Source organism: Podarcis gaigeae, assembly GCF_964106915.1.
Source record: "Podarcis gaigeae genome assembly, chromosome: 8".
In the NCBI taxonomy this organism is placed as follows: domain Eukaryota; kingdom Metazoa; phylum Chordata; class Lepidosauria; order Squamata; family Lacertidae; genus Podarcis; species Podarcis gaigeae.
Window position 1 is genome coordinate 7,167,457 of NC_139684.1, and position 19,755 is coordinate 7,187,211.

At 47.2% G+C, this 19,755-nt stretch overlaps 1 protein-coding gene across 9 annotated transcripts in view; it reads right to left on the reverse strand.

Annotated features, from left to right (window-relative positions):
* The window catches only part of PAX8 (paired box 8), a 37,511-nt gene that overhangs the window by 10,399 nt on the left and 7,357 nt on the right, over positions 1-19,755 (reverse strand). For 3 of the 9 annotated variants that reach the window (XM_083753348.1, XM_083753350.1, XM_083753349.1), the window contains exons 3-8: positions 8,486-8,651; positions 6,624-6,824; positions 6,340-6,428; positions 3,818-3,946; positions 1,634-1,800; positions 207-330 (exon numbers count right to left, since the gene is read on the reverse strand). In XM_083753348.1, the coding sequence (XP_083609474.1) occupies positions 207-330; positions 1,634-1,800; positions 3,818-3,946; positions 6,340-6,428; positions 6,624-6,824; positions 8,486-8,651 (876 nt within the window). The remainder of the gene's footprint in view (positions 1-206; positions 331-1,633; positions 1,801-3,817; positions 3,947-6,339; positions 6,429-6,623; positions 6,825-8,485; positions 8,652-19,755) is intronic. The other 6 variants (XM_083753351.1, XM_083753352.1, XM_083753355.1 and 3 more) reach the window with 3 other exon arrangements.

Here is a 19,755-nt window from a genome sequence, read left to right on the forward strand (position 1 = left end):
GTTGACAGCTATGCCTCCTGATATTCAGGCTAAGGCTTTGACAAAGACCTCGCCACAAACCGCAGGCCCTTGTGTGACCGACTTGCTACAAATATGCACAGGGAACACTCTGCCCCACTTCTCCTTCAGAGCTGTTATGGGGCCTGGAGCACCCACAGGTGCACTCGTGTTGGGTGCCTAGACGTCCCTGAATGGGCAGCCCTTACCTGTCACAGCAGAGTATGTCTGGTGGGCCGCCAGGTTACGACTCAGCGATGGGTTGGAAGGCGTGAGCATTGATTTCCCGTCGTCCATGGATGTGTTGAGCAGGGGCACGGCATAGATACCTGCCTGAGAAAGGGGTGGGGCAGCAGGAGATCAAGGATCTGAGCGCAGTCCTTGGCCCCCTTGTTTTCCCCACACACGGGACTCCCTACTTGTTCCCTACATCCCTTCGGTGTCAATGAGCCCTGAATCCCTTCACAATATGATGGGATTCCTGCGTAGTTGAGATTCCTGCATTGCAGGGGGTTGAACTGTGGAGTCCCTTCTAACTCTATGGTTCTATGAATATATTCATCATCCCTCTAACTCAGCCTTGTAGCTTCTCCCCCACCTCCATCCATGTCCCGTCCCCCCCACGCCTGCCGCTTAGGAAGTCACCACTGGTGCATCAACATTATGTGGGGTGTGAAACACAGAGCAGTCAAAAACAACATTCCTAGAGTGGACATGTTTAGACGTGAAGAGGGATGTTTGTCCAGCCAGTAGATAAACTTCCTGTTTCCTTCTGGGCTGGGACAAACTTCCTCTATGTGTGACCAGAGGTGGGCGTGACCTTACCTGTGCAGGTAACAAAATAGCACAGGGCAGGCAGCCATCTCTCTCTCTGACTCTATTCCTCAAAGAAGCAACATCTCCTTAGCCAGAGATGCTCTCTTGGCTTCCAAGAGAGGACAAAGGAACTACAGTACCTCGGGTTAAGAACTTAATTTGTTCTGGAGGTCTGTTCTTAACCTGAAACTGTTCTTAACCTGAGGTACCACTTTAGCTAACGGGGCCTTCCGCTGCCACCGTGCCACTGCTGCGCAATTTCTGTTCTCATCCTGAAGCAAAGTTCTTAACCCGAGGTGCTATTTCTGGGTTAGCGGAGTTTGTAATCTGAAGTGTCTGTAACCTGAAGCATCTGTAACCCAAGGTACCACTGTATCCCCTTATGGGATAGAGTCCATGTGTATATATTTTGTGACTTAAGTCTGCCTTCTGGGATCCATTTGTGAACAGAAAGTGTGAGTAAACTCTTTTATACAAGACTGTGCCGTGTCTATTCTTTTTAGGAGGGAATAAAAGGGGAATAACCAGGAAACTTATTTTAGAGACTTATGCAACCCTGGCAAACCTATCCGCTGTGTAAGTTTAAAGGGGGAATGTTACTCTGCTAAATCACAGAACTTGTTAACACAAGTTGGGAAGGCTAAAATTAAACAATATATCCTCTCCTGCCTCCCTGAACATTACACACATTAGAGGTGCCAGGGATGGATCCTGAAACCTCTTGTATCTAAAACATACATCTACCACTGAGTTCCAGCCCCCCCGACCCCTCCACCCCCACCTCAAGGCTGCCATGGCGGACTTTGGCTCCAGCACATACCTGTTCTCCCTTGGCATGGCTGGGGGAAGCGTAAGCCTCTGGGAAGTGCTGTCTCTCGAAAGGGCACTCCAGCAGGTGCTGCCCGTACGCCTCGCTGCGCAGGTGCTTGTGGGGTGTGCTGCTGCCTTGAGAGTCTGTGCTGAGCTGGCAGCTCTCCTGGTCACCTGCTGAGGGAAGCCGCAATCAGCCCAACTTGGACAAGCCTCTGCCCAGCCTACCTGTGGGAAAGGATGCCTCTCTCCCCCCCCCCAAGCCCACGGCATTTTCACACAGGGGGGTTCAAGATGTGGTTTTGTTCCACGCTCTCTTCCTGCTCAGCCCTCCTGGATGCAAAGGGGCAGGTGTGGGTCGCTCAGGGATGGCAAGGATCGTTTCGGTAAATGGGCCTCTTGCAACTGTATACATAAATATAGATTCATGTGCACATGTGCGCACATGCGCCCAGGACAGTGCCCCTCCTCGTTCCACTCCCCAACCCTTCCCCCAACACCCCTTAGACCTTGCCAAACCCCCTTGCAGCTCACCTGTCCCCCCCCATCCGTATCCTCTTGCAGTTCCCTCATTGTCTAGTGAATAGAATTTTCAGACCCACCATTTCTGTCATGTCTCATCACTCGGTGGACCAATCAGGACGGGACAATTTGGGGAGGGGGGATTCTTTCCCTCCCCAAAAGGGCTTTGAGGCTCCCTCCCTCTTCCCCACCTATATAATGTTCATTTCATAAAATCATCCCTTTTAAAAAAAACTTCTTTTTTTGCAGTGATAGTAGCAAAGAAATCTGACTTTGCAGCCACCTCTTGATGATGTTCCGTGAGTCAGCATCTACTTTCACCTGTGGGGAGTTTAAGGTGGCGAGTTTGAGCCATTGTTGCTATTTTATCAATATTCCACTCATACAATTGCCCTAGCCAAATGAAATCTAAGCCACCTGAGAGACTGAATGAAACTTTGTTTGGCTTTAACTTTTCGCATTGTCTTTATCCATTTTGTATACTGTATAGTTGTTCTTCTTCAATTTTTGCCCATGAAATGTCCGTAAACAAATAAATCTTTCTATATATACAATTCTTGTTGTCTGTCTATATTCATTTACAAATACTGTTCAGCCTTGGTCATAATATACATTTTTAATTCATTTTGGTCCAATAAATTTCTTTGTATTTTCCGATTATGAGGTTTATTTCCGTTCTACTGGTTTCCCTAATTCACATCATCTTCTCTATATATAACATATATATATATGAGAGCAAGAATAAATGTGAAATATAATATAATATAATATAATATAATATAATATAATATAATAATATAATATGTGTCTGTATAGTATGTAATTATAAAAAACCAATAAAGATCATCTTAAAAAAGAAAAGAAAATTTGTTTGGCTTACAGGAACATTTCCGCCCCCACCGTAACATGCAACAGAGTTATTGTGAGCAAGTGAGGTGTCCAAAGTTAAACAGGCACAATGTGAGACTATGGAACCCCATTGCTGGTTATGGAGCAAAATTAGAACCAATCAGAAGTCAGTCTGGAGCCTTAGCTTGCGGTTTCCGTCCTTTTTGGCACGAAACAAGCGGCTGTATAAGAGTCCCCTCTTCAACCACAGCACTTCTGAACCTACACTCACAACCTGAAGAAACTACCGTATTTTTTGCCCTATAGGACGCACTTTTCCCCCTCCAAAAATGAAGGGGAAATGTGTGTGCGTCCTATGGGGTGAATGCAGGCTTTCGCTGAAGCCTGGAGAGCGAGAGGGGTCGGTGCGCACCGACCCCTCTCGCTCTCCAGGCTTCAGGAAGCTATCCGCTAGCCGTGGGAGACACAGCTCTCCCATGGCTAGCGGAGAGCTTGCCTGCACCCAGAAGCTTGGGGTGCGCTGAGCTCAGCACGCCCCAAACTTCGGGCTTCGCGCAGCGCTCTGCTAGCCGTGGGAGAGCTGGGCGAAATTACGCGGCTCTCCCACGGCTAGCGGATAGTAGCCTGTTCTGGGGGCTGGGGTCGGGGGAAGCTCAGGCTTCCCCCGCCCCAGCCCCGCACCTGGGGGGGAAATAATTTTTTTTCTTTATTTCCCCCCCAAAAAACTAGGTGCGTCCTATGGGACGAAAAATACGGTACATGTTAGCAACAGAGGTGCCCAGAGTCAGACCCTGCCGCACCCTCCCAGCCCAACATCACTTACTGTCCTGGATTTTTCTCTTGTGGTCGCTGCTGGGGGAACCGATCCCTAGAAGGCCGTTGATGGAGTAGGTGGAGGAGCCCAGAGAGTCTGACTGGGGTGACTCAGGAGGAGTCACAGCTGAGCTGGGGACTGGAGGAGACACAGCAGTGGGGGGTTAGTGGAGAAATGTCAGCAGGCCCTCCCAGGAAAACACACCCCACCCCTCTTCCAGGGCATACTGTGGAGGTGAAGAGCAGTTAGGAGGACTGGCCAAGTGGGGAACTTGCCCCCATGGCAAAGGGCAAGGGTGGCCTAGGTGCCCAGCTTGGGAACGCTCCTCTCCAGCTAGGACTGAAGGATGCAGTTTCACTTTGCTGCCATGGAACAACGGCAGAGATTCCAAGCTAGCTATCAGATGTTTCTATCACTCTGCAGGAGAAGGGTGGGAAATCACTTTAACAAACAAACAACATCAGTAGGGCTATTTACAAAAAATCACAATTACAAGCTTTGGGGAAAAGATATCCACTTGTACTGTGAGTTGGCATTGTACAGAAATTAACAGCCATATTGGTCTAGAAATGTTTAAACTTGTAAATACCAACTGTAGAAGAACGGCAGATGAAGATGTTGGACTTTTTGGAGCTGGCTGACCTGACTAGAAGAATCCGCAATCAGAAAGAAGAGGAACACCAAGAAGATTGGAAGAAATTTAAAGACTATTTAGCTAAATATTGTAATATAAGATAATTAGAAGATACTTGAAAGTATCTGATAGGCCTAGGACTAGAATAAGAACATTGTATAGTAATATGAATTTAAGCCAAAAAGAAAAAAGAGGAAGATACAGTAGTTAATTGAAGGTGTTAATTGTATTAGAAAGATGATTTTGGAAAACTGTTACAAAGGTGTTACAATGAAATTCAGTTGAGGGGAATCGAGGAAGTCAGATTACAATGAAAGTTAACTTGGATTCTAGAAGTAATAAGTGTTTTTATTCCTTTTTTCTTTTTTCTTTCTTTTAGTGTTGTAAGGTATTTTGTTTTGTGTTTTTATATGTCATTTTTGTTATAAATGAGGAAAATTAATAAAAAAAAATTGGGGGGGAATGTTTAAACTTTATTTTCATTTGTACAGGGGTAATACTGTATTAAATATGTAAAGTCTTATTTACATGGGTTTGATTATAGAAACTAATAAAAAATATTCTCTACAAAAAAAATAATTACATGTCTCCCTCCCCACCGCACCCAAAAAAATAATTAAGAACCTTTCAATACTTAGGACTCATCCACAGTGGAGTTTAATGTGTATTTGAAGCTGCTTGTGTCTCTATTTTCATTTTTGAAGCATCCTCATGACCTCCTCTTTATCCAGGTGGCAAACTGCACTGCCCCCCATCCCCCACCCTACATGAAGATTTTCCAGATCCATGCATAACGCTATAAGGGAAGAAAATCTCAAAAAACAACAACACGGCCCCTGATTGTGGACACACATTAGTTTTGCTGGGTGCCATCATTCGCCACACCCCCTACTCCTACTTTTAAAATAATAATTATCATTATTTTATTAATACAATTTTAATAATACAGCAGAATCACCTCCAAAGTGAAATGGGGGGAAAGCCCAAAGCCCAAAGGAAAGGATTCATCCAGCCCTTTCCCACCAGTTATTGAAGTTGCCTTCCCAATACATTTATTCTTTTGTGCAGAACTGCTCTTGTGCAAAAGAGTTCTATTAAACATAAGATTTGCTCTTGCAGTTATGGGAGACTGGGCAGGAAAAGGGGAGGAAAGGCAGCTCAACGGGTTTGCAAGCCTTGCCTGGCTTGAAGCAACACACTGGTTGTCTCCTGCTCTCTTGTGCACTTCTGGTTTATAAGAAACCTTGCATTTCACAGTTTTTAAAAAGGTGTATGTCGACAAGTAGGGGACGCAGGTGGCGCTGTGGGTTAAACTACAGAGCCTAGGACTTGCCGATCAGAAGGTTGGCGGTTCGAATCCCCGCAATGACGGGGTGAGCTCCCATTGCTCGGTCCCTGCTCCTGCCAACGTAGCAGTTTGAGAGCACGTCAAAGTGCAAGTAGATAAATAGGTACCACTCTGGCGGGAAGGTAGACAGCGTTTCCATGCCCTGCTCTGGGTCGCCAGAAGCGGTTTAGTCATGCTAGCCACATGACCCGGAAGCTGTACGCCGGCTCCCTCGGCCAATAAAGTGAGGGCATTCTACAGGGCAGGCGCCACTACTGAGAAGGCCCTTCAGATGTCAAGGAAATAAGCAGCTATCTTATCTTTAAAATACATCTGAAGGCAGCCCTGTTTAGGGAAGTTTTTAATATTTAATGCTGTATTGTTTTTAACACTCGATTGGAAGCTGCCCAGAGTGGCTGGGGAAACTCAGCCAGATAGGTGGGGTATAAATATATTATTATTATTATTATTATTATTATTATTATTATTATTATTATTATATTCAGTTGAACCCAGAGAGTGGAGCCAAGTGGGTACAGATCAGGAGGGAGCCATCCAAAGAGCACTTACTGAGGTTATGTCCAGGACTCAATGTTTTGGGCACCATGCAGTTCTCCATCGGGAGGTTGAACGGCTGCTGAACTTTTGTGCGAATGATCCTGGAGAGAAAAGAAGACAAGAGCTGGGAGAGGGTGTCTGTGGAAGAACGCCAGGTCCTGTGTCTGCTAGCAGCATTGCTGAGATCAGAAGCTGGTCCTGACCAGTGTTAGAAGCTCAGATATGTAACCAGGTGCCCAATGGCCCCATAAACCCAGATTACTGTCGCCACAATGGAATGTGGTGAGTGCTCTCACCTGTTGATGGAGCTGACACTGGGAACAGTGTCGTTGTCACAGACGCCCTCTGCCAACAACCGGTCCCGGATTTCCCAAGCAAACATGGTGGGATTCTGCCGTTTATAATCTCCAATCTTCTCCACCACCTTGGGGGTTGCCACCTTGGGCTTGGAGCCCCCGATCACACCTGGCCGTATACTGCCCGTCTCGTAGTACCTACTCCAATAGACAAAGTAATAGGATTACCACACTCACAACAAGAAATGTTCTTGGCATTGCCTAGAGTTTTATCACCCCTCCGGCTGAAATCTCGCTGCAAACATGGAGATGGGCTCCTACAGAGAGTGGAAATTTCAAGATGGGTTCCTCACGGAGTAAAAAATAGCAATCTGCTTTCTCACATCTAATTATTTATTTTTAGGATTAGGATTATTACATTTATTTACATCCCAGCTTTTTCAAAACAGTTTATGGTTAAAGCAGAAACAGCTAAAAACATTGGGGGAGGGGCAATTTTTTAAAATAAAACTTTAATAACACACAAACACAGTACTTTTTAAAACATGCAGATTGTTACTACTGAAAACTTCACAGCCCCAGCACTTTCCTTAAAAACAGTCAGGTTCCAAAACCCTGTTGGAACAAGAAAGTCTTCACTTGTTGGCGGAAGGACAGCAAGGCTGGGGCCAGTCTGGCTTCTCCAGGGAAGGAGACCCAGAGTCTGGGAGCAGCCACCAAGAAGGCCCTCCAAAAAGGTGGTGGGACTGAGAAGACTCCCCCCCAGAAAACTCAGGGCCCAGGCAGGTTTGCATGAGGGAATAGGGCCTTTCAGACAGCTTGGGCCTAAGCCACGTAGGGCTTTATAGGTCCATAACCACCATTTTGAATTGTGCTCAAAAACAGGTTAATAGTCAGTGGAGTTGTTCCAGCAAGGGAATCATCTGTTTCCTATAACCTGCCCCCATCTCGCTGCAGCTCTTTGAGCCAGTTGAAGTTTCTGAGCACTTTTCAGAGGCAGCCTCACATAACTGGCCGTCCATCTCACTTCACTAGCTCAGACATCCATGTAGGAAGGTGAATACTTTCAAAAATTGCGTTAAGCAATTGCACTGTAGGCAACCAGGAAAACCCACAGTATACAGCAGATTTCTTTCTTACACCTCAAGCACAGGGTGTTTCTTCAGGCAAAAGAGGACTCTTCCACTTGAACAAAACACAATAAGAGGATTACATGGCGTCCTATATTTACAAAGCCCCAATAGTACAGCACTTAGTCACTTATAACATTCCCAGCTTGCAAAACTATCGTTTAGCAGAAATGACAGAAGCTCATTTGGAGGCGGCCTAAGATCGTGGTTAGTAAACCGGGGTTAAGCCACAGTTCCTTGCTTTGGACATCAGTGTCTGCTGCGTTGACAACACCACTCTAAGGGCTGAACAGTCATGGTCAGGCTCTGTAATGTGGTTGATAAGGGTATCCAGAGATTTTGAGTACATGTGAAATGAGCTTTCTGAAAGATCTCCTTCCTTGAGAGGGGAAATGGGCAAGCCTGGAACGCTCGTGAAACAGCAACACAATAAAATTGCATGAGAAACCAAGCAAAAACTTCTGCCACAATATGATTTAAATTTGTTTGCTCCATAGCAAATTGTTCCATGGAGCCCACAGCCCTCCAGCTGGCCACCCCTGACCTCTGGAACGCTCCCGGGATGAGGCTTTTGAAAATGGCCACAGGAAAAATTTACTCTCAGCCTCTCTGGCTACAGCTCCTTCTTGATGCCACAGTTGGATTCTCGGAGCGAGAGGCCAATCCGTCTTCCGGCACGCTCATTACTCACCCAAGCTCTGCAAAGCCCTGAGTGGCCACCTTCATGCTTACCTGCCAAGGATTTTGCTGACACAACCGTGACTGACCCGCAGCTGTCGAGAGATGTCGCAGGGCCTCACGCCCTGGTGTGCCAGGTCTACAATGCGCTGCCTCACCACCTCTGGCAAGGGCCGGCCATTCACAAAGGCCCCGCCCAGCTGGTTCAATCCTCCGTGTCCTGCTAAGACACAAACCCAGTCCCGAGAGGGATGGGGAGAGCTGGTCTCAGTGCTGTTGCCACTGCTGTTATTTTTGTTAACAAAAGGTTCTAGATCATGGGTAGGCAAACTAAGGCCTGGGGGCCGGATCCGGCCCAATCGCCTTCTAAATCCAACCCGCGGACGGTCCAGGAATCAGCGTGTTTTTACATGAGTAGAATGTGCACTTTTACAGTGGTACCTCAGGTTACATACCCTTCAGGCTACAAATGCTTCAGGTTACATACTCCGCTAACCCAGAAATAGTACCTCGGGTTAAGAACTTTGCTTCAGGATGAGAACAGAAACTGTGCTGTGGCGGCGTGGCGGCAGCAGGAGGCCCCATTAGCTAAAGTGGTGCTTCAGGTTAAGAACAGTTTCAGATTAAGAATGGACCTCCGGAACAAATTAAGTACTTAACCCGAGGTACCACTGTTTTTCAAATGCATCTCCGGGTTATTTGTGGGGCACGGGAGTTTGTACATTTCCCCCCCAAAAAAATTTATTCTGGCCCCCCACAAGGTCTGAGGGATGGTGGACCAGCCCCCTGCTGAAAAAGTTTGCTGACCCCTGTTCTAGATGGAGCATGGGGCTCTGTTAATTGAAGTGTGAAGGGTTTCTATTCCTTTCATTGGAGTACTTTACTCCACCACCACCCCAATAGTTGCACCACCACCCCAATAGTTGTGGGTGGTGGAGCTTATTTTCTTTCAAAGTGAAAGGTTGATCATAGGGAAACATTTTTTACATTATTTACAATAGAAAACAGCAGAACAATTCAAGGAAGGCAGTGCTTCTTACTGGCATTTGGGAGAAATTTCCCGTCCTTGGGGGCAAAGAAGAGGAAAGTTAGATGCCACCTAGAGCTGCCATTGTTTGGGGACGGGCTACAGATAGAGGACAAAGGCACCCACCTTTTGTGGGGCAACGGTTTGTGTGTGGGATTGCATGATTGCTAGACAGCTGCAAACAGGATCTATGGCCCACAGAGTTTCAGAACCTGTATTGAAGGGACTCTATGATGTCTGAATGGGGTAATCAGTCATAATAGTTACACCCCACTTGTGGGGTGTAAACACAGGAGCAGTCAATGACAACATTCCTAGAGTGTACATGTTAGAACATGGGGAGGGATGTCTGTCCAGCAAGAAGGTAAACTTCCTGGGGACGAACTTCCTCCGCATGTGACCAGAGGTGGGTGTGGCCTCACCTGTGCAGGTAAATGATAAAAGCACAGGGCAGGCAGCCATTCTCTCTCTTGCCTCTTGCCTCTCATCTTCATCTTTCGAAGAAGCAGGATGCCCTCTTGGCACTCAGCCAAGAGAGGAGGATAGGACTATCTTGCTATAAAATAGATTCTGAATGTATGTAACCTTTTAAAGCTGTCTGCCTTCTGGGATCAAATTGTGAACAGAACGTGAGTGAGTAAACTCTTTTATACTTTTATAAAGACTGTGTCGTGTCTTGTATTTTAAGAGGGATCAAAAAGGGGATATTACCAGGGTAATTATTATAGAGGTTCTAGTGAACCTGTGCAGACGTTACCGTTGCGAACTTTAAGGGGAATGTTATAAACTCTGCTGATATTTTGGGAACTTGTTAGCACAACTTGGATTAGGATATAATCTCACAATATATCCTCTCCTGCACCCCTGAACATTCCCACAGCACTCAGATAAGTGGAGTATAAGTATAACAACAACAACAACAACAATTATACCCCCAAACCTGGTGACAGGAAAACCACAATGGGTTGATCCAGTGCTTTTCCCCCTATAAAAATAGGTGCCAATACTCACCATGAAGTGTTATACTTTTTAAGAACAACAAAAAAGAGGTGCCAGTACTGCGTATCCTTGAGTAGCCAGTGAAGAAAAAGCACTGGGTAATACACACACACACACACACACACACACTTACTTATTTATACCCCGCCCATCTGGCTGGGTTTCCCCAGCCACTCTGGGCGGCTTCCAACAAAAGATTAAAAATACATGAATCCCTATCTCTTCCTTCCTGTCACTACACACTCTTTTCTCCTACCTGCAATGGGGAAAGACGTTTCTTTGCTCTCCTCCAGAGAAGAATATCCATTTTGAACTGGACCGTGGATATTTGTAACATTGGTGAAGACTTGACGTTTCATCCCCAGAAAAGTTTTTTATTTGAGTTTCCACTGAAAGGCTGCTGCATTTTAACGTTTCAATGTTGTATTTTAATCTTGTTTTTTAAGTTGTATTTTGATCAATTGTTTTATATCGGGTGTTAGCTGCCCTGAGCCCGGTCTTGGCTGGGGAGGGCGGGGTATAAATAAAATTTATTATTGTTTATTATTATTATTACTATTATTATTATTATAGTGCAGGAAATCTAACCCTGTGCCCCCCCAACGCCACAGCTCTAGTTCAAATGCCTGTCCCCCAAAGTTTCAATTACCTGTTGGGGGGAATAACAGCTGGGAGCTAGATTAGGGCCATGATGGAGGAGCAAATAGTTAAGAAACCCCTATTCTTGTGTCTGTCTGGTCTGGGGCTCAGAAGTAAGTTTGGTTCCAGTCCCAGACTGATATTTACTGAGTATCCAAAATGCAGCAGTCTGATTGGTCCTAGAACAATAGGATCCAAAATGCAGCTGTCTGATTGGTCCTAGAACAATAGGATTCAGAATGCAGCAGTCTGATTGGTCCTAGAACAATGCAGCAGTATGATTGGTCCACAGGAGCCACCCAATCCAGCTCCAGGTGGAAGTGAATCCGCAACCTGATTGGCCTACAGGAGAATCCCGGAATTAGCCAATCACGTGGGGCCCATTGTGTAAATAATGTATAGAAAGCAGACATTTTGGGGGAACTTTCATTCCTCACTACTATGAGCTGAATAAAGAGCATGAAATCCACTCTCGATTCCGAGTATATTTCACAGACCTTTCATCTCGCATGCAGTCTGATTCTCAGCATCCAAGGATGATTGACAGGCTCAACTTCTGAATGTCACTCTGCTGGGGATGAACTGCCAGGAGACTTGAGAAAATCGTACAGATGTTCCCAAAGGTGGAATGGGGAGGTGAATGAGCCTGTTCCCGGAGTTGACTGTGATGCCAGCAGGGCAGTGCATATCCCTCCCCCCCTCCAGGGGGCTCCAGCCTGCCTCCAGACCCTCTCTTCTGCCATTGCTGCTGCCAGCCACAGTGTGCTGGTCCTGTGGGTTACCCAAGAGACAAGGTCCAAGTCCGGTCTGTGGTCAAAGGTGCAATGTGGAGGCAGTCAGTAGTAGCTGAAGCTGGGTGTAGGGCAGGGAGTCGGGTGAAGTCAGGAACAGGCTTGCAAGCAGGGAGCCAGGGCAGGTCAGGAGCTCAGGCAGGAAGCAGGACAGGGTTCAGGCAGGAACTAGCAACCAACAACGCTGCTCCCGCAACTTGGGACTGGGGCTGGCCGGCTTTTATCTGCCCCGAGGCATAGGGCGGCCCCGATCCTCTGGTGACTCGCCCCTCCTGGCCTGGAGACAAGCACTCCTCCTGCGGGAACTTAGTGCCCTCCACCTCTCTGCCCTGAGCCTCTGCAGCTCAGGAGAGGCTGGAGGGTTACCGGACCCAGAGGCAACCTCAGCTTCCTCTGACGGGGCTGAGAGTGGAGCACCTGCAGGCAATGGGTCCTCCATCACCTCAGGAGCCAGAGCAGACTCAGCTGATGCCTGCACCTGAGGACCCAGCACAGGTGAGGACCCTTCAGGCTCATGCCCCAGCCCCGGCTCAGCTGGTTCTGGAGGCGGGGATCCTGTGCAGGCTGGGATCCCTCAGGTTCAGTACCCGAGTCCGAATCCCAGGCCATCACACCCAGTCCAACAGGTTGTTCTCCCGACCATTTTTGTTTTCCTTGAATCTTAATGAGCAATGGCATCACCAGGCTTGTGTTTCGCAGGTACAGCTAGTCCTAGTCAAGACGTTTAACATTCTTGACCTCTGGCCGCTCAGTTCCCTTCCCCACTGCCAGGGAACACGGCCAAGAGTTAAAACTGACGCATCAGAGGCACAGCTTAGATTCCAGGCAAATGCAGCTGCCTCTGGCAGGAGGACATGACCTGCCTACAAGGCCAGTTCCAAGAATCACACAGAGAGCACGGAAGCCTGCGATCCTGCCCACCCCACCAACACAGAATGCACAAACATGTTGTGGTTTAGTCGTTTAGTCGTGTCCGACTCTTCGTGACCCCATGGACCAGAGCACACCAGGCACTCCTGTCTTCCACTGCCTCCCGCAGTTTGGCCAGACTCATGCTGGTGGCTTCGAGAACACTGTCCAACCACCTCGTCCTCTGTCGTCCCCTTCTCCTTGTGCCCTCCATCTTTCCCAACATCAGGGTCTTTTCCAGGGAGTCTTCTCTTCTCATGAGGTGGCCAAAGTCTTGGAGTCTCAGCTTCAGGATCTGTCCTTCCAGGGCTGATTTCCTTCAGAATGGAGAGGTTTGATCTTCTTGCAGTCCATGGGACTCTCAAGAGTCTCCTCCAACACCATAATTCAAAAGCATCAATTCTTTGGTGATCAGCCTTCTTTATGGTCCATCTCTCACTTCCGTACATAGGGTTGCCATATTTCAAAAGTGGTTCTTTCTTTTTTTAAGGAAACTACCAAAATTGTTGAGGTTTTCTGGGGAAACCTGTCCCCAAAATAATAATTTTTTTGCAGCTGTTTCCACTGCTTTTTCCGTCGTTTTGACATACATCCAGGTTTTCCCTTACATTTTGCTAATTCAGCAGAATTTCCCCCATGCCATTTTTACACCTGAAAACCAGGACTTGTCAGGAATTTTCCTGAAGTAAGGTAAGCAGGAAGCAATAGAGTCCATCTCTCTCTCTCTCTCTCTCTCTCTCTCTCTCTCTCTCTCCCTCACTCACTCTCCCTCGCTTCCTGGTAGCTGAACTTATTTCTGTCCAGTCACACTCCCAACTGCTCTATTCTAGAAGACAAGCAACAAGACTGAAACTAAATCCACAAAATGCCCTCCTTGCCAGAGTGGCTGCATTCAGCATGCCAGCTCTTCCTGCAGGCCTTTCCCCTCCCCAGTTTCCATGATTTATTTTCTAACTAGGTAAAGGTAAAGGGACCCCTGTCCATTAGGTCCAGTCATGACCAACTCTGGGGTTGCGGCGCTCATGTCGTTTTATTGGCTGAGGGAGCCGGCGTACAGCTTCCGGGTCATGTGGCCAGCATGACTAAGCCACTTCTGGTGAACCAGAGCAGCGCATGGAAACACTGTTTACCTTCCCGCCGGAGTGGTACCTATTTATCTACTTGCACTTTGTGCTTTCGAACTGCTAGGTTGGCGGGAGGAAGGGCCGAGAAACGGGAGCTCACCCTTTCGTAGGGATTCAAACCGCTGACCTACTGATAGGCGAGCCCAAGAGGCTCAGTGGGGGTTACTGAGCACTGGGCTGCAGGGGTGGGGGAAGGCACCCCCTTAATTTTTGAAAAAGTTTTTCTGTACTTCTCCAAAACTCAGGTATCCCCTGAACATGCCCAGTATTTCCCTTCTGTTTATTTATGGCTGCATTTTGCCTCCATTTATGTTGGAACAAACTCCTGATTTCACAATACTATAGTGAAAGGAGTGGATTTTTTAAAAACCCTGTACAGGCAGTGTGTTAGCCTTAGACACCTTCTCACTTGAATCTAAGTAGCAAACTAAAATCTCTTCCTACTTCCTTCTTCTCTGGGGATATACCTGTGCGTTTGTTTTTTGGGGTGTGTGGGGCTGCTTGCCATCCCTGTCTCAGCCGGTTGTTAACTACGGTACTGACTGCAAGGCTTCCTCAGATATTTGATCAATGCATTCACATCATACCAAGAGTTCAAGATTCTCTGATGTCCTGCCCCACATATTATCATTCCAATGGGGTGACCTAAGTATGGTAAACCAAAAAAACTGAAAACCTCAGATGTTGGAATGCAATATTTCTCATAAAAAGGTAAAGGTAAAGGGACCCCTGACCATTTAGGTCCAGCTGTGACCAACTCTGGGGTTGCAGCGCTCATCTCGCTCTATAGGCCGAGGGAGCCGGTGTACAGCATGACTAAGCCGCTTCTGGTGAACCAGAGCAGTGCACGGAAATGCCGTTTACCTTCCCACCAGAGCGGTACCTATTTATCTACTTGCACTTTGAGGTGCTTTCGAACTGCTAGGTTGGCAGGAGCAGGGACCAAGCAATGGGAGCTCACACCGCCGACCTTCTGATTGGCAATTCCAAGGCTCTGTGGTTTAACCCCACAGCGCCACCCGCGTCCCTTTTAATATTTCTCATATGGTAGTTTTATTTTTATTTTTTAGTAATCCTCAATTGGAGCTTGTGTGATTACTGACATGAACCAATAGGTTTCCTTGATACCTGCTTCTTGATCATAGGCGCCGACTCCATGGGGCCTGAGGGGGCCCGAGCCCCCTCAAAAATTCGTTTGGGGGGGCTCTGCCCCCCCCAATAATTTAAGAAAATTATTAGTTATATTATGCTTTGTAAAATCACAAAATTATGTTGGTATTTTTTATTTTCCTTGTTTGACGATAGTTACCTTTTAAAATACATTCAGTAATGAGTTAAAACAAAGCCACTCCCGATCTAGAGAGGGGGTGGGGTTGCGGGCTCTCGACCCATCAACAATCTCGCGGGGCTGGCGTCAGCCCCGCGAGAAGCGGGGATTCCCCCTAGCTCATTAATATTCACCGCCCACGGCTGCAGCCAATCGGCTGCCGCAAAGGGCGGGCCCTCACAGGTTCACTTAAGGTCGGGGCAGCCCGGGGCTCGCCCCTTTCATTCCCCCAGCAGCAGCGGTTTGGAGGTCTTGGGCCCCCCCAATATTTTTTATAAGTCAGTATGGGCCCCCGCCCCCCCAATATTTTTTATAAGTCGGCGCCCCTGTCCTTGATACAGTACCTATCAAGGGCAAATCATGTTTCTATGAAGCAGCCTATTTTAAGTCCTGGGGAAATGCAACATTTCCACAACAGACGTGTTGCCAGGAGGAAGGAGGTCTGGATCCTCTGAAGAAAAGGAGTAACCGCCTCTTTGCACAAAGGAAGCGTTGTCTGCCGAGGGTCCTGAACCCAGCCCCGCAGCTGTAACACACAGATGCTGCCAATGAGACTCTTTTTCTCACCGAAGCACAATTGTCCAAGTGCTTTTGGGCTTTGCTTAGATTAGAGCTACAGGTGATTTCTCGAGCCTGAGCGGCAAAACTGCAAAAAGCCACCTATCAGGGATCTGAGCAGAAGGAGGGCAGCGAGGAGTTAACGGGAGGATTTGCGGGGTTGGAAGGAAGAAGGAAGGAAGGTTGGGTACCATTAACAGAGAAACCCATTAGAAAGACCAAAAGGAAAAGAATCAGGAGAGCGCAATAGAGAGGCAAATCTAATATCAACTAGGGAAAAATAAATAGAGATTAGGGTGAACAAATTAGCTTTAATGGGCTCAGCACTAATACAAGAATAACGACAGAATTGCGAATGCCTCTGAGGGGAGATGGAATATGAGGCCAGAGCAATCATGCAGAGGGCAATAACAATTATGGAGGAAAGAAGGAAAGAAGGCAAAGAAAGAAAGAAAGAAAGAAAGAAAGAAAGAAAGAAAGAAAGAAAGAAAAGAGAGAGAGAGAGAATGCTTTACATTTTTTGACATGTGGGTTTTCAGCGTATTAATATGTCTCCCACTTCATGATACGTTGAACTGAAGACTCAAGAATTCTGTCCTTCTACCTAAAGAGATATCTGCCAACATCTCTTGAAAATACTTCCTGGCGCTTGTCATCACTATTTGGACCTTGGTGTGGAAGTAATGCAGTCCAAAGGGCAGACTATAGATCCCAGTTCTCTTATTGAAAACCAAAAGGATTTGCCAATGCCGCTTCTGAAATTATTTATCTATCTGAAATGCTGCCCTAAATCATGAACTCAGGGAAGTGCATAGGGTTTGGGAGGGCATCCAGCACAACCCCTTGCTCAAAGAAATAAATCCAGAGATAAAGGGACCCCTGACCATTAGGGCCAGTCGTGGCCAACTCTGGGGTTGCGGCGCTCATCTCGCTTTATTGGCCAAGGGAGCCAGCGTACAGTTTCCAAGTCATGTGGCCAGCATGACTAAGCCCTTCTGGTGAACCAGAGCAGCACACGGAAACGCAATTTACCTTCCCACCGGAGTGGTACCTATTTATCTACTTGCACCGGTGTGCTTTCAATTTGCTAGGTTGGCAGGAGCAGGGACCGAGCAACAGGAGCTCACCCCATCGCGGGGATTTGAACTGCCGACCTTCTGATCAGCAAGTCCTAGGCTCTGTGGTTTAACCCACAGCGCCACCCGTGTCCCAGGTATCCAGAGGTAGAGCCTCCCCAATAACACTCAGAAAAGGGCAAGCAAAACAATGAAGGGGTGGAGCAACTCCCCTACATGAAAGATTGCAGCATTTGGGACTTTTTAGCTTAGAGAAAAGGTCATTAAGTTCGGTGACATGACTGAAGTTTGTAAAATGTACTCAGTTACACAGCACATAGTTAAACTATGGAATTCCTCCCTCCCCCCAGAAAATCCCCATGATGGCCACCAACTTGGACAGCTTCAAAAGAGAATTAGACAAATTCATGGAGGAGAGAGCTATCAATGGCTGCTAGTGCCCTCCAAGTGGGAGGCAGAAGTAACTCAGAATACCCTTTTCTGGAAGCAGCAGAAAGGGAGAGTCCTGGTTGTAGGTCACCCACAGACATATGTTTGGCCACAATGAGAGCAGGGTGACTGGCCTGATCCAGCAAAGGTCTTCCTATGTTCTTAATAAATGACTGCCCACCCTCTCCATGAAGAGAAAGTCCATCGCTACCCCACTTGCTTAACTGGTGTCAGGATCATTCCGCACTTGTTATCAAGAGATTTCTCCTAATGTTCAAACAAAATCTAACCTCCTGTACTCCTGTAATCTCTACTCTTGCCCTCTGGAGCAAACACCTTAAGATCAACCCTTTTTCAACTCATGGGTCATATTCCTGCAGGGGCAACCATACCAGTGATGGGGTGGGACTCAGAGGCAAAACTGAGCAGGGGAGCAGGTGTCACTTATGCAGTAGGCTACGTGCCAGTCATGCAAAAACAGAGCTTTCTTCACACAAACTCCTCCATCCAGACAAGCGAAAGTGCTCTGCCACTTTCCTCCAGCCAAGACTTAGCATAGCTTTGTTTGCTGCGAGTACCAAACCAAAACTTTCCTTTACCCTTACAATCAGTGGCTTTCTCTCTGCACACCACTGAAATATATCTACTGTTCTCCAACAACAAAGGCACGTTTGACCCCTAGGTCCAAGGCCTGGGTAGGCAAACTAAGGCTGGGGGGGGGGCGGATACGGCCCTGTTGTCTTCTGGATCCAGCCCACGGATGGTCTGGGAATTGCTGGGTGGATCAGCATGGATCCGATTCTGATCATTCGGGCTGCATCATTTCACCCCCTCCCTCTCACACACCATGGCGGTGCCTCCTCCCTCCCTCCTCCTGGCTTCTCCCTGCCCTGCCTAGAGGAGGAAAGGGGCAGGGCTTTGTTGGTGCCAGCCCCTCTCCAGAGCCCTTTCGCGTGCCACTCATTGTCCTTCTGCCAGCCCTTGCCACTCGCAAGACACAGGAGCCGTAGTTGGCTGAGCGCCCCTCTCAAGTGGCCGCCATTTAAAGCAGCCCCTCTCTGGAGCCCTATTGCACGCCACTCATCATCCCTTGTTCATCCCCCCCCCAAAAAACATAGTCCGGCCCCCCACAAGGTCTGAGTGACAGTGGACCAGCCCTCTGCCGACCCCTGGTCTAAGGTTTCTGACCCCTCCTCAATCTTCTCTTCCCTTCTCCAGGCTAAACATATAGTGTAGTGATGCCCGCCCTGTGGAACACCCTCCCATCAGATATCAAGGAAATAAACAACTATCTGACTTTTAGAAGACATCTGAAGGCAGCCCTGGTTAGGGAAGTTTTTAATGTTTGATGTTTAATCACTTTATTATTATTATTATTATTAATACTCTGTTGGGAGCCACCCGGAGTGGCTGAGGAAACCCAACCAGATGGGCGGAGTATAAATAATAAATTATTATTATTATACAATGCCTTAAATAATTATTCACAGGACTTGTTTTTGTGAGAGGGATGTGCAGCCAAAATCAGAAATGCATGGCTGCTGGATAGTCACAGACAGGGGACTCTATGATGTCATATCCTCTAAACTTGTGTAGCAGGAAGGGGAACAATAGAAACGAAATCTTTACTCCTTACTGTCACTGCACACACTTTTTCTTACCCACAATGGGATAGGATGTCTGTAAACTCTCGTCCAGAGAGCATACTCCATTTTGGACTATAACTTTTAAGGAGGATTGCCTGTCTGATTTGCATCACTGATTTTCATCATTGTATGCCTTGAAACCTGCCAAGACTTTTGATGTGAGTAAATCTAACAATTTATTTACTTAAACAGTCTGAGAGTGATTTATTTGTTAAGAGGGAAACATAAACCAGGGAGAAAATAATCCAAGTCTGCCTAAAGCATCCTTGGATACCATAATTGCTATAGAAGCCTGTGCAACCTTATCCGAATAGCTTATAGAGATAAGCTAACGCAGCTGGAATTGGTATTTGCGTTCTCACACAAGCAGTGCATTTCTTTAAAGAAAAAAGTGCCACTACTCACCAACAAGCAGGGGGAGGGGCCAGCACATGCGGGAGGGGTGTGGCCTGATGCCAAGGCTGGGCAGAGAGGACGAGTTAGCTGAATGACACTCCCTTGCCTGCCCACCTACTGAGGTTCTGCCGCCCAGGTGAAGAGGCCTTCACTGCCTGGCTTTGAGAAGGAGGCAGCAGGAATCCAACAAGGGACAAGGATGTGTGCAAGTATAAACAGGAACAAGAAAACCTGCAGAGGGGGCATAGAAGGGACCTGAGAGCCTCAGATATTACAACACCAGATTGATGGACAGGATACAATGGTGTAAGGACTGACATTACCCGAAACCAGGAAGAAGGGACGTTGGATAAAACCAGAATGAGAACTTCTTTTTTATATATCTTTTTACTTTTGGAATTAG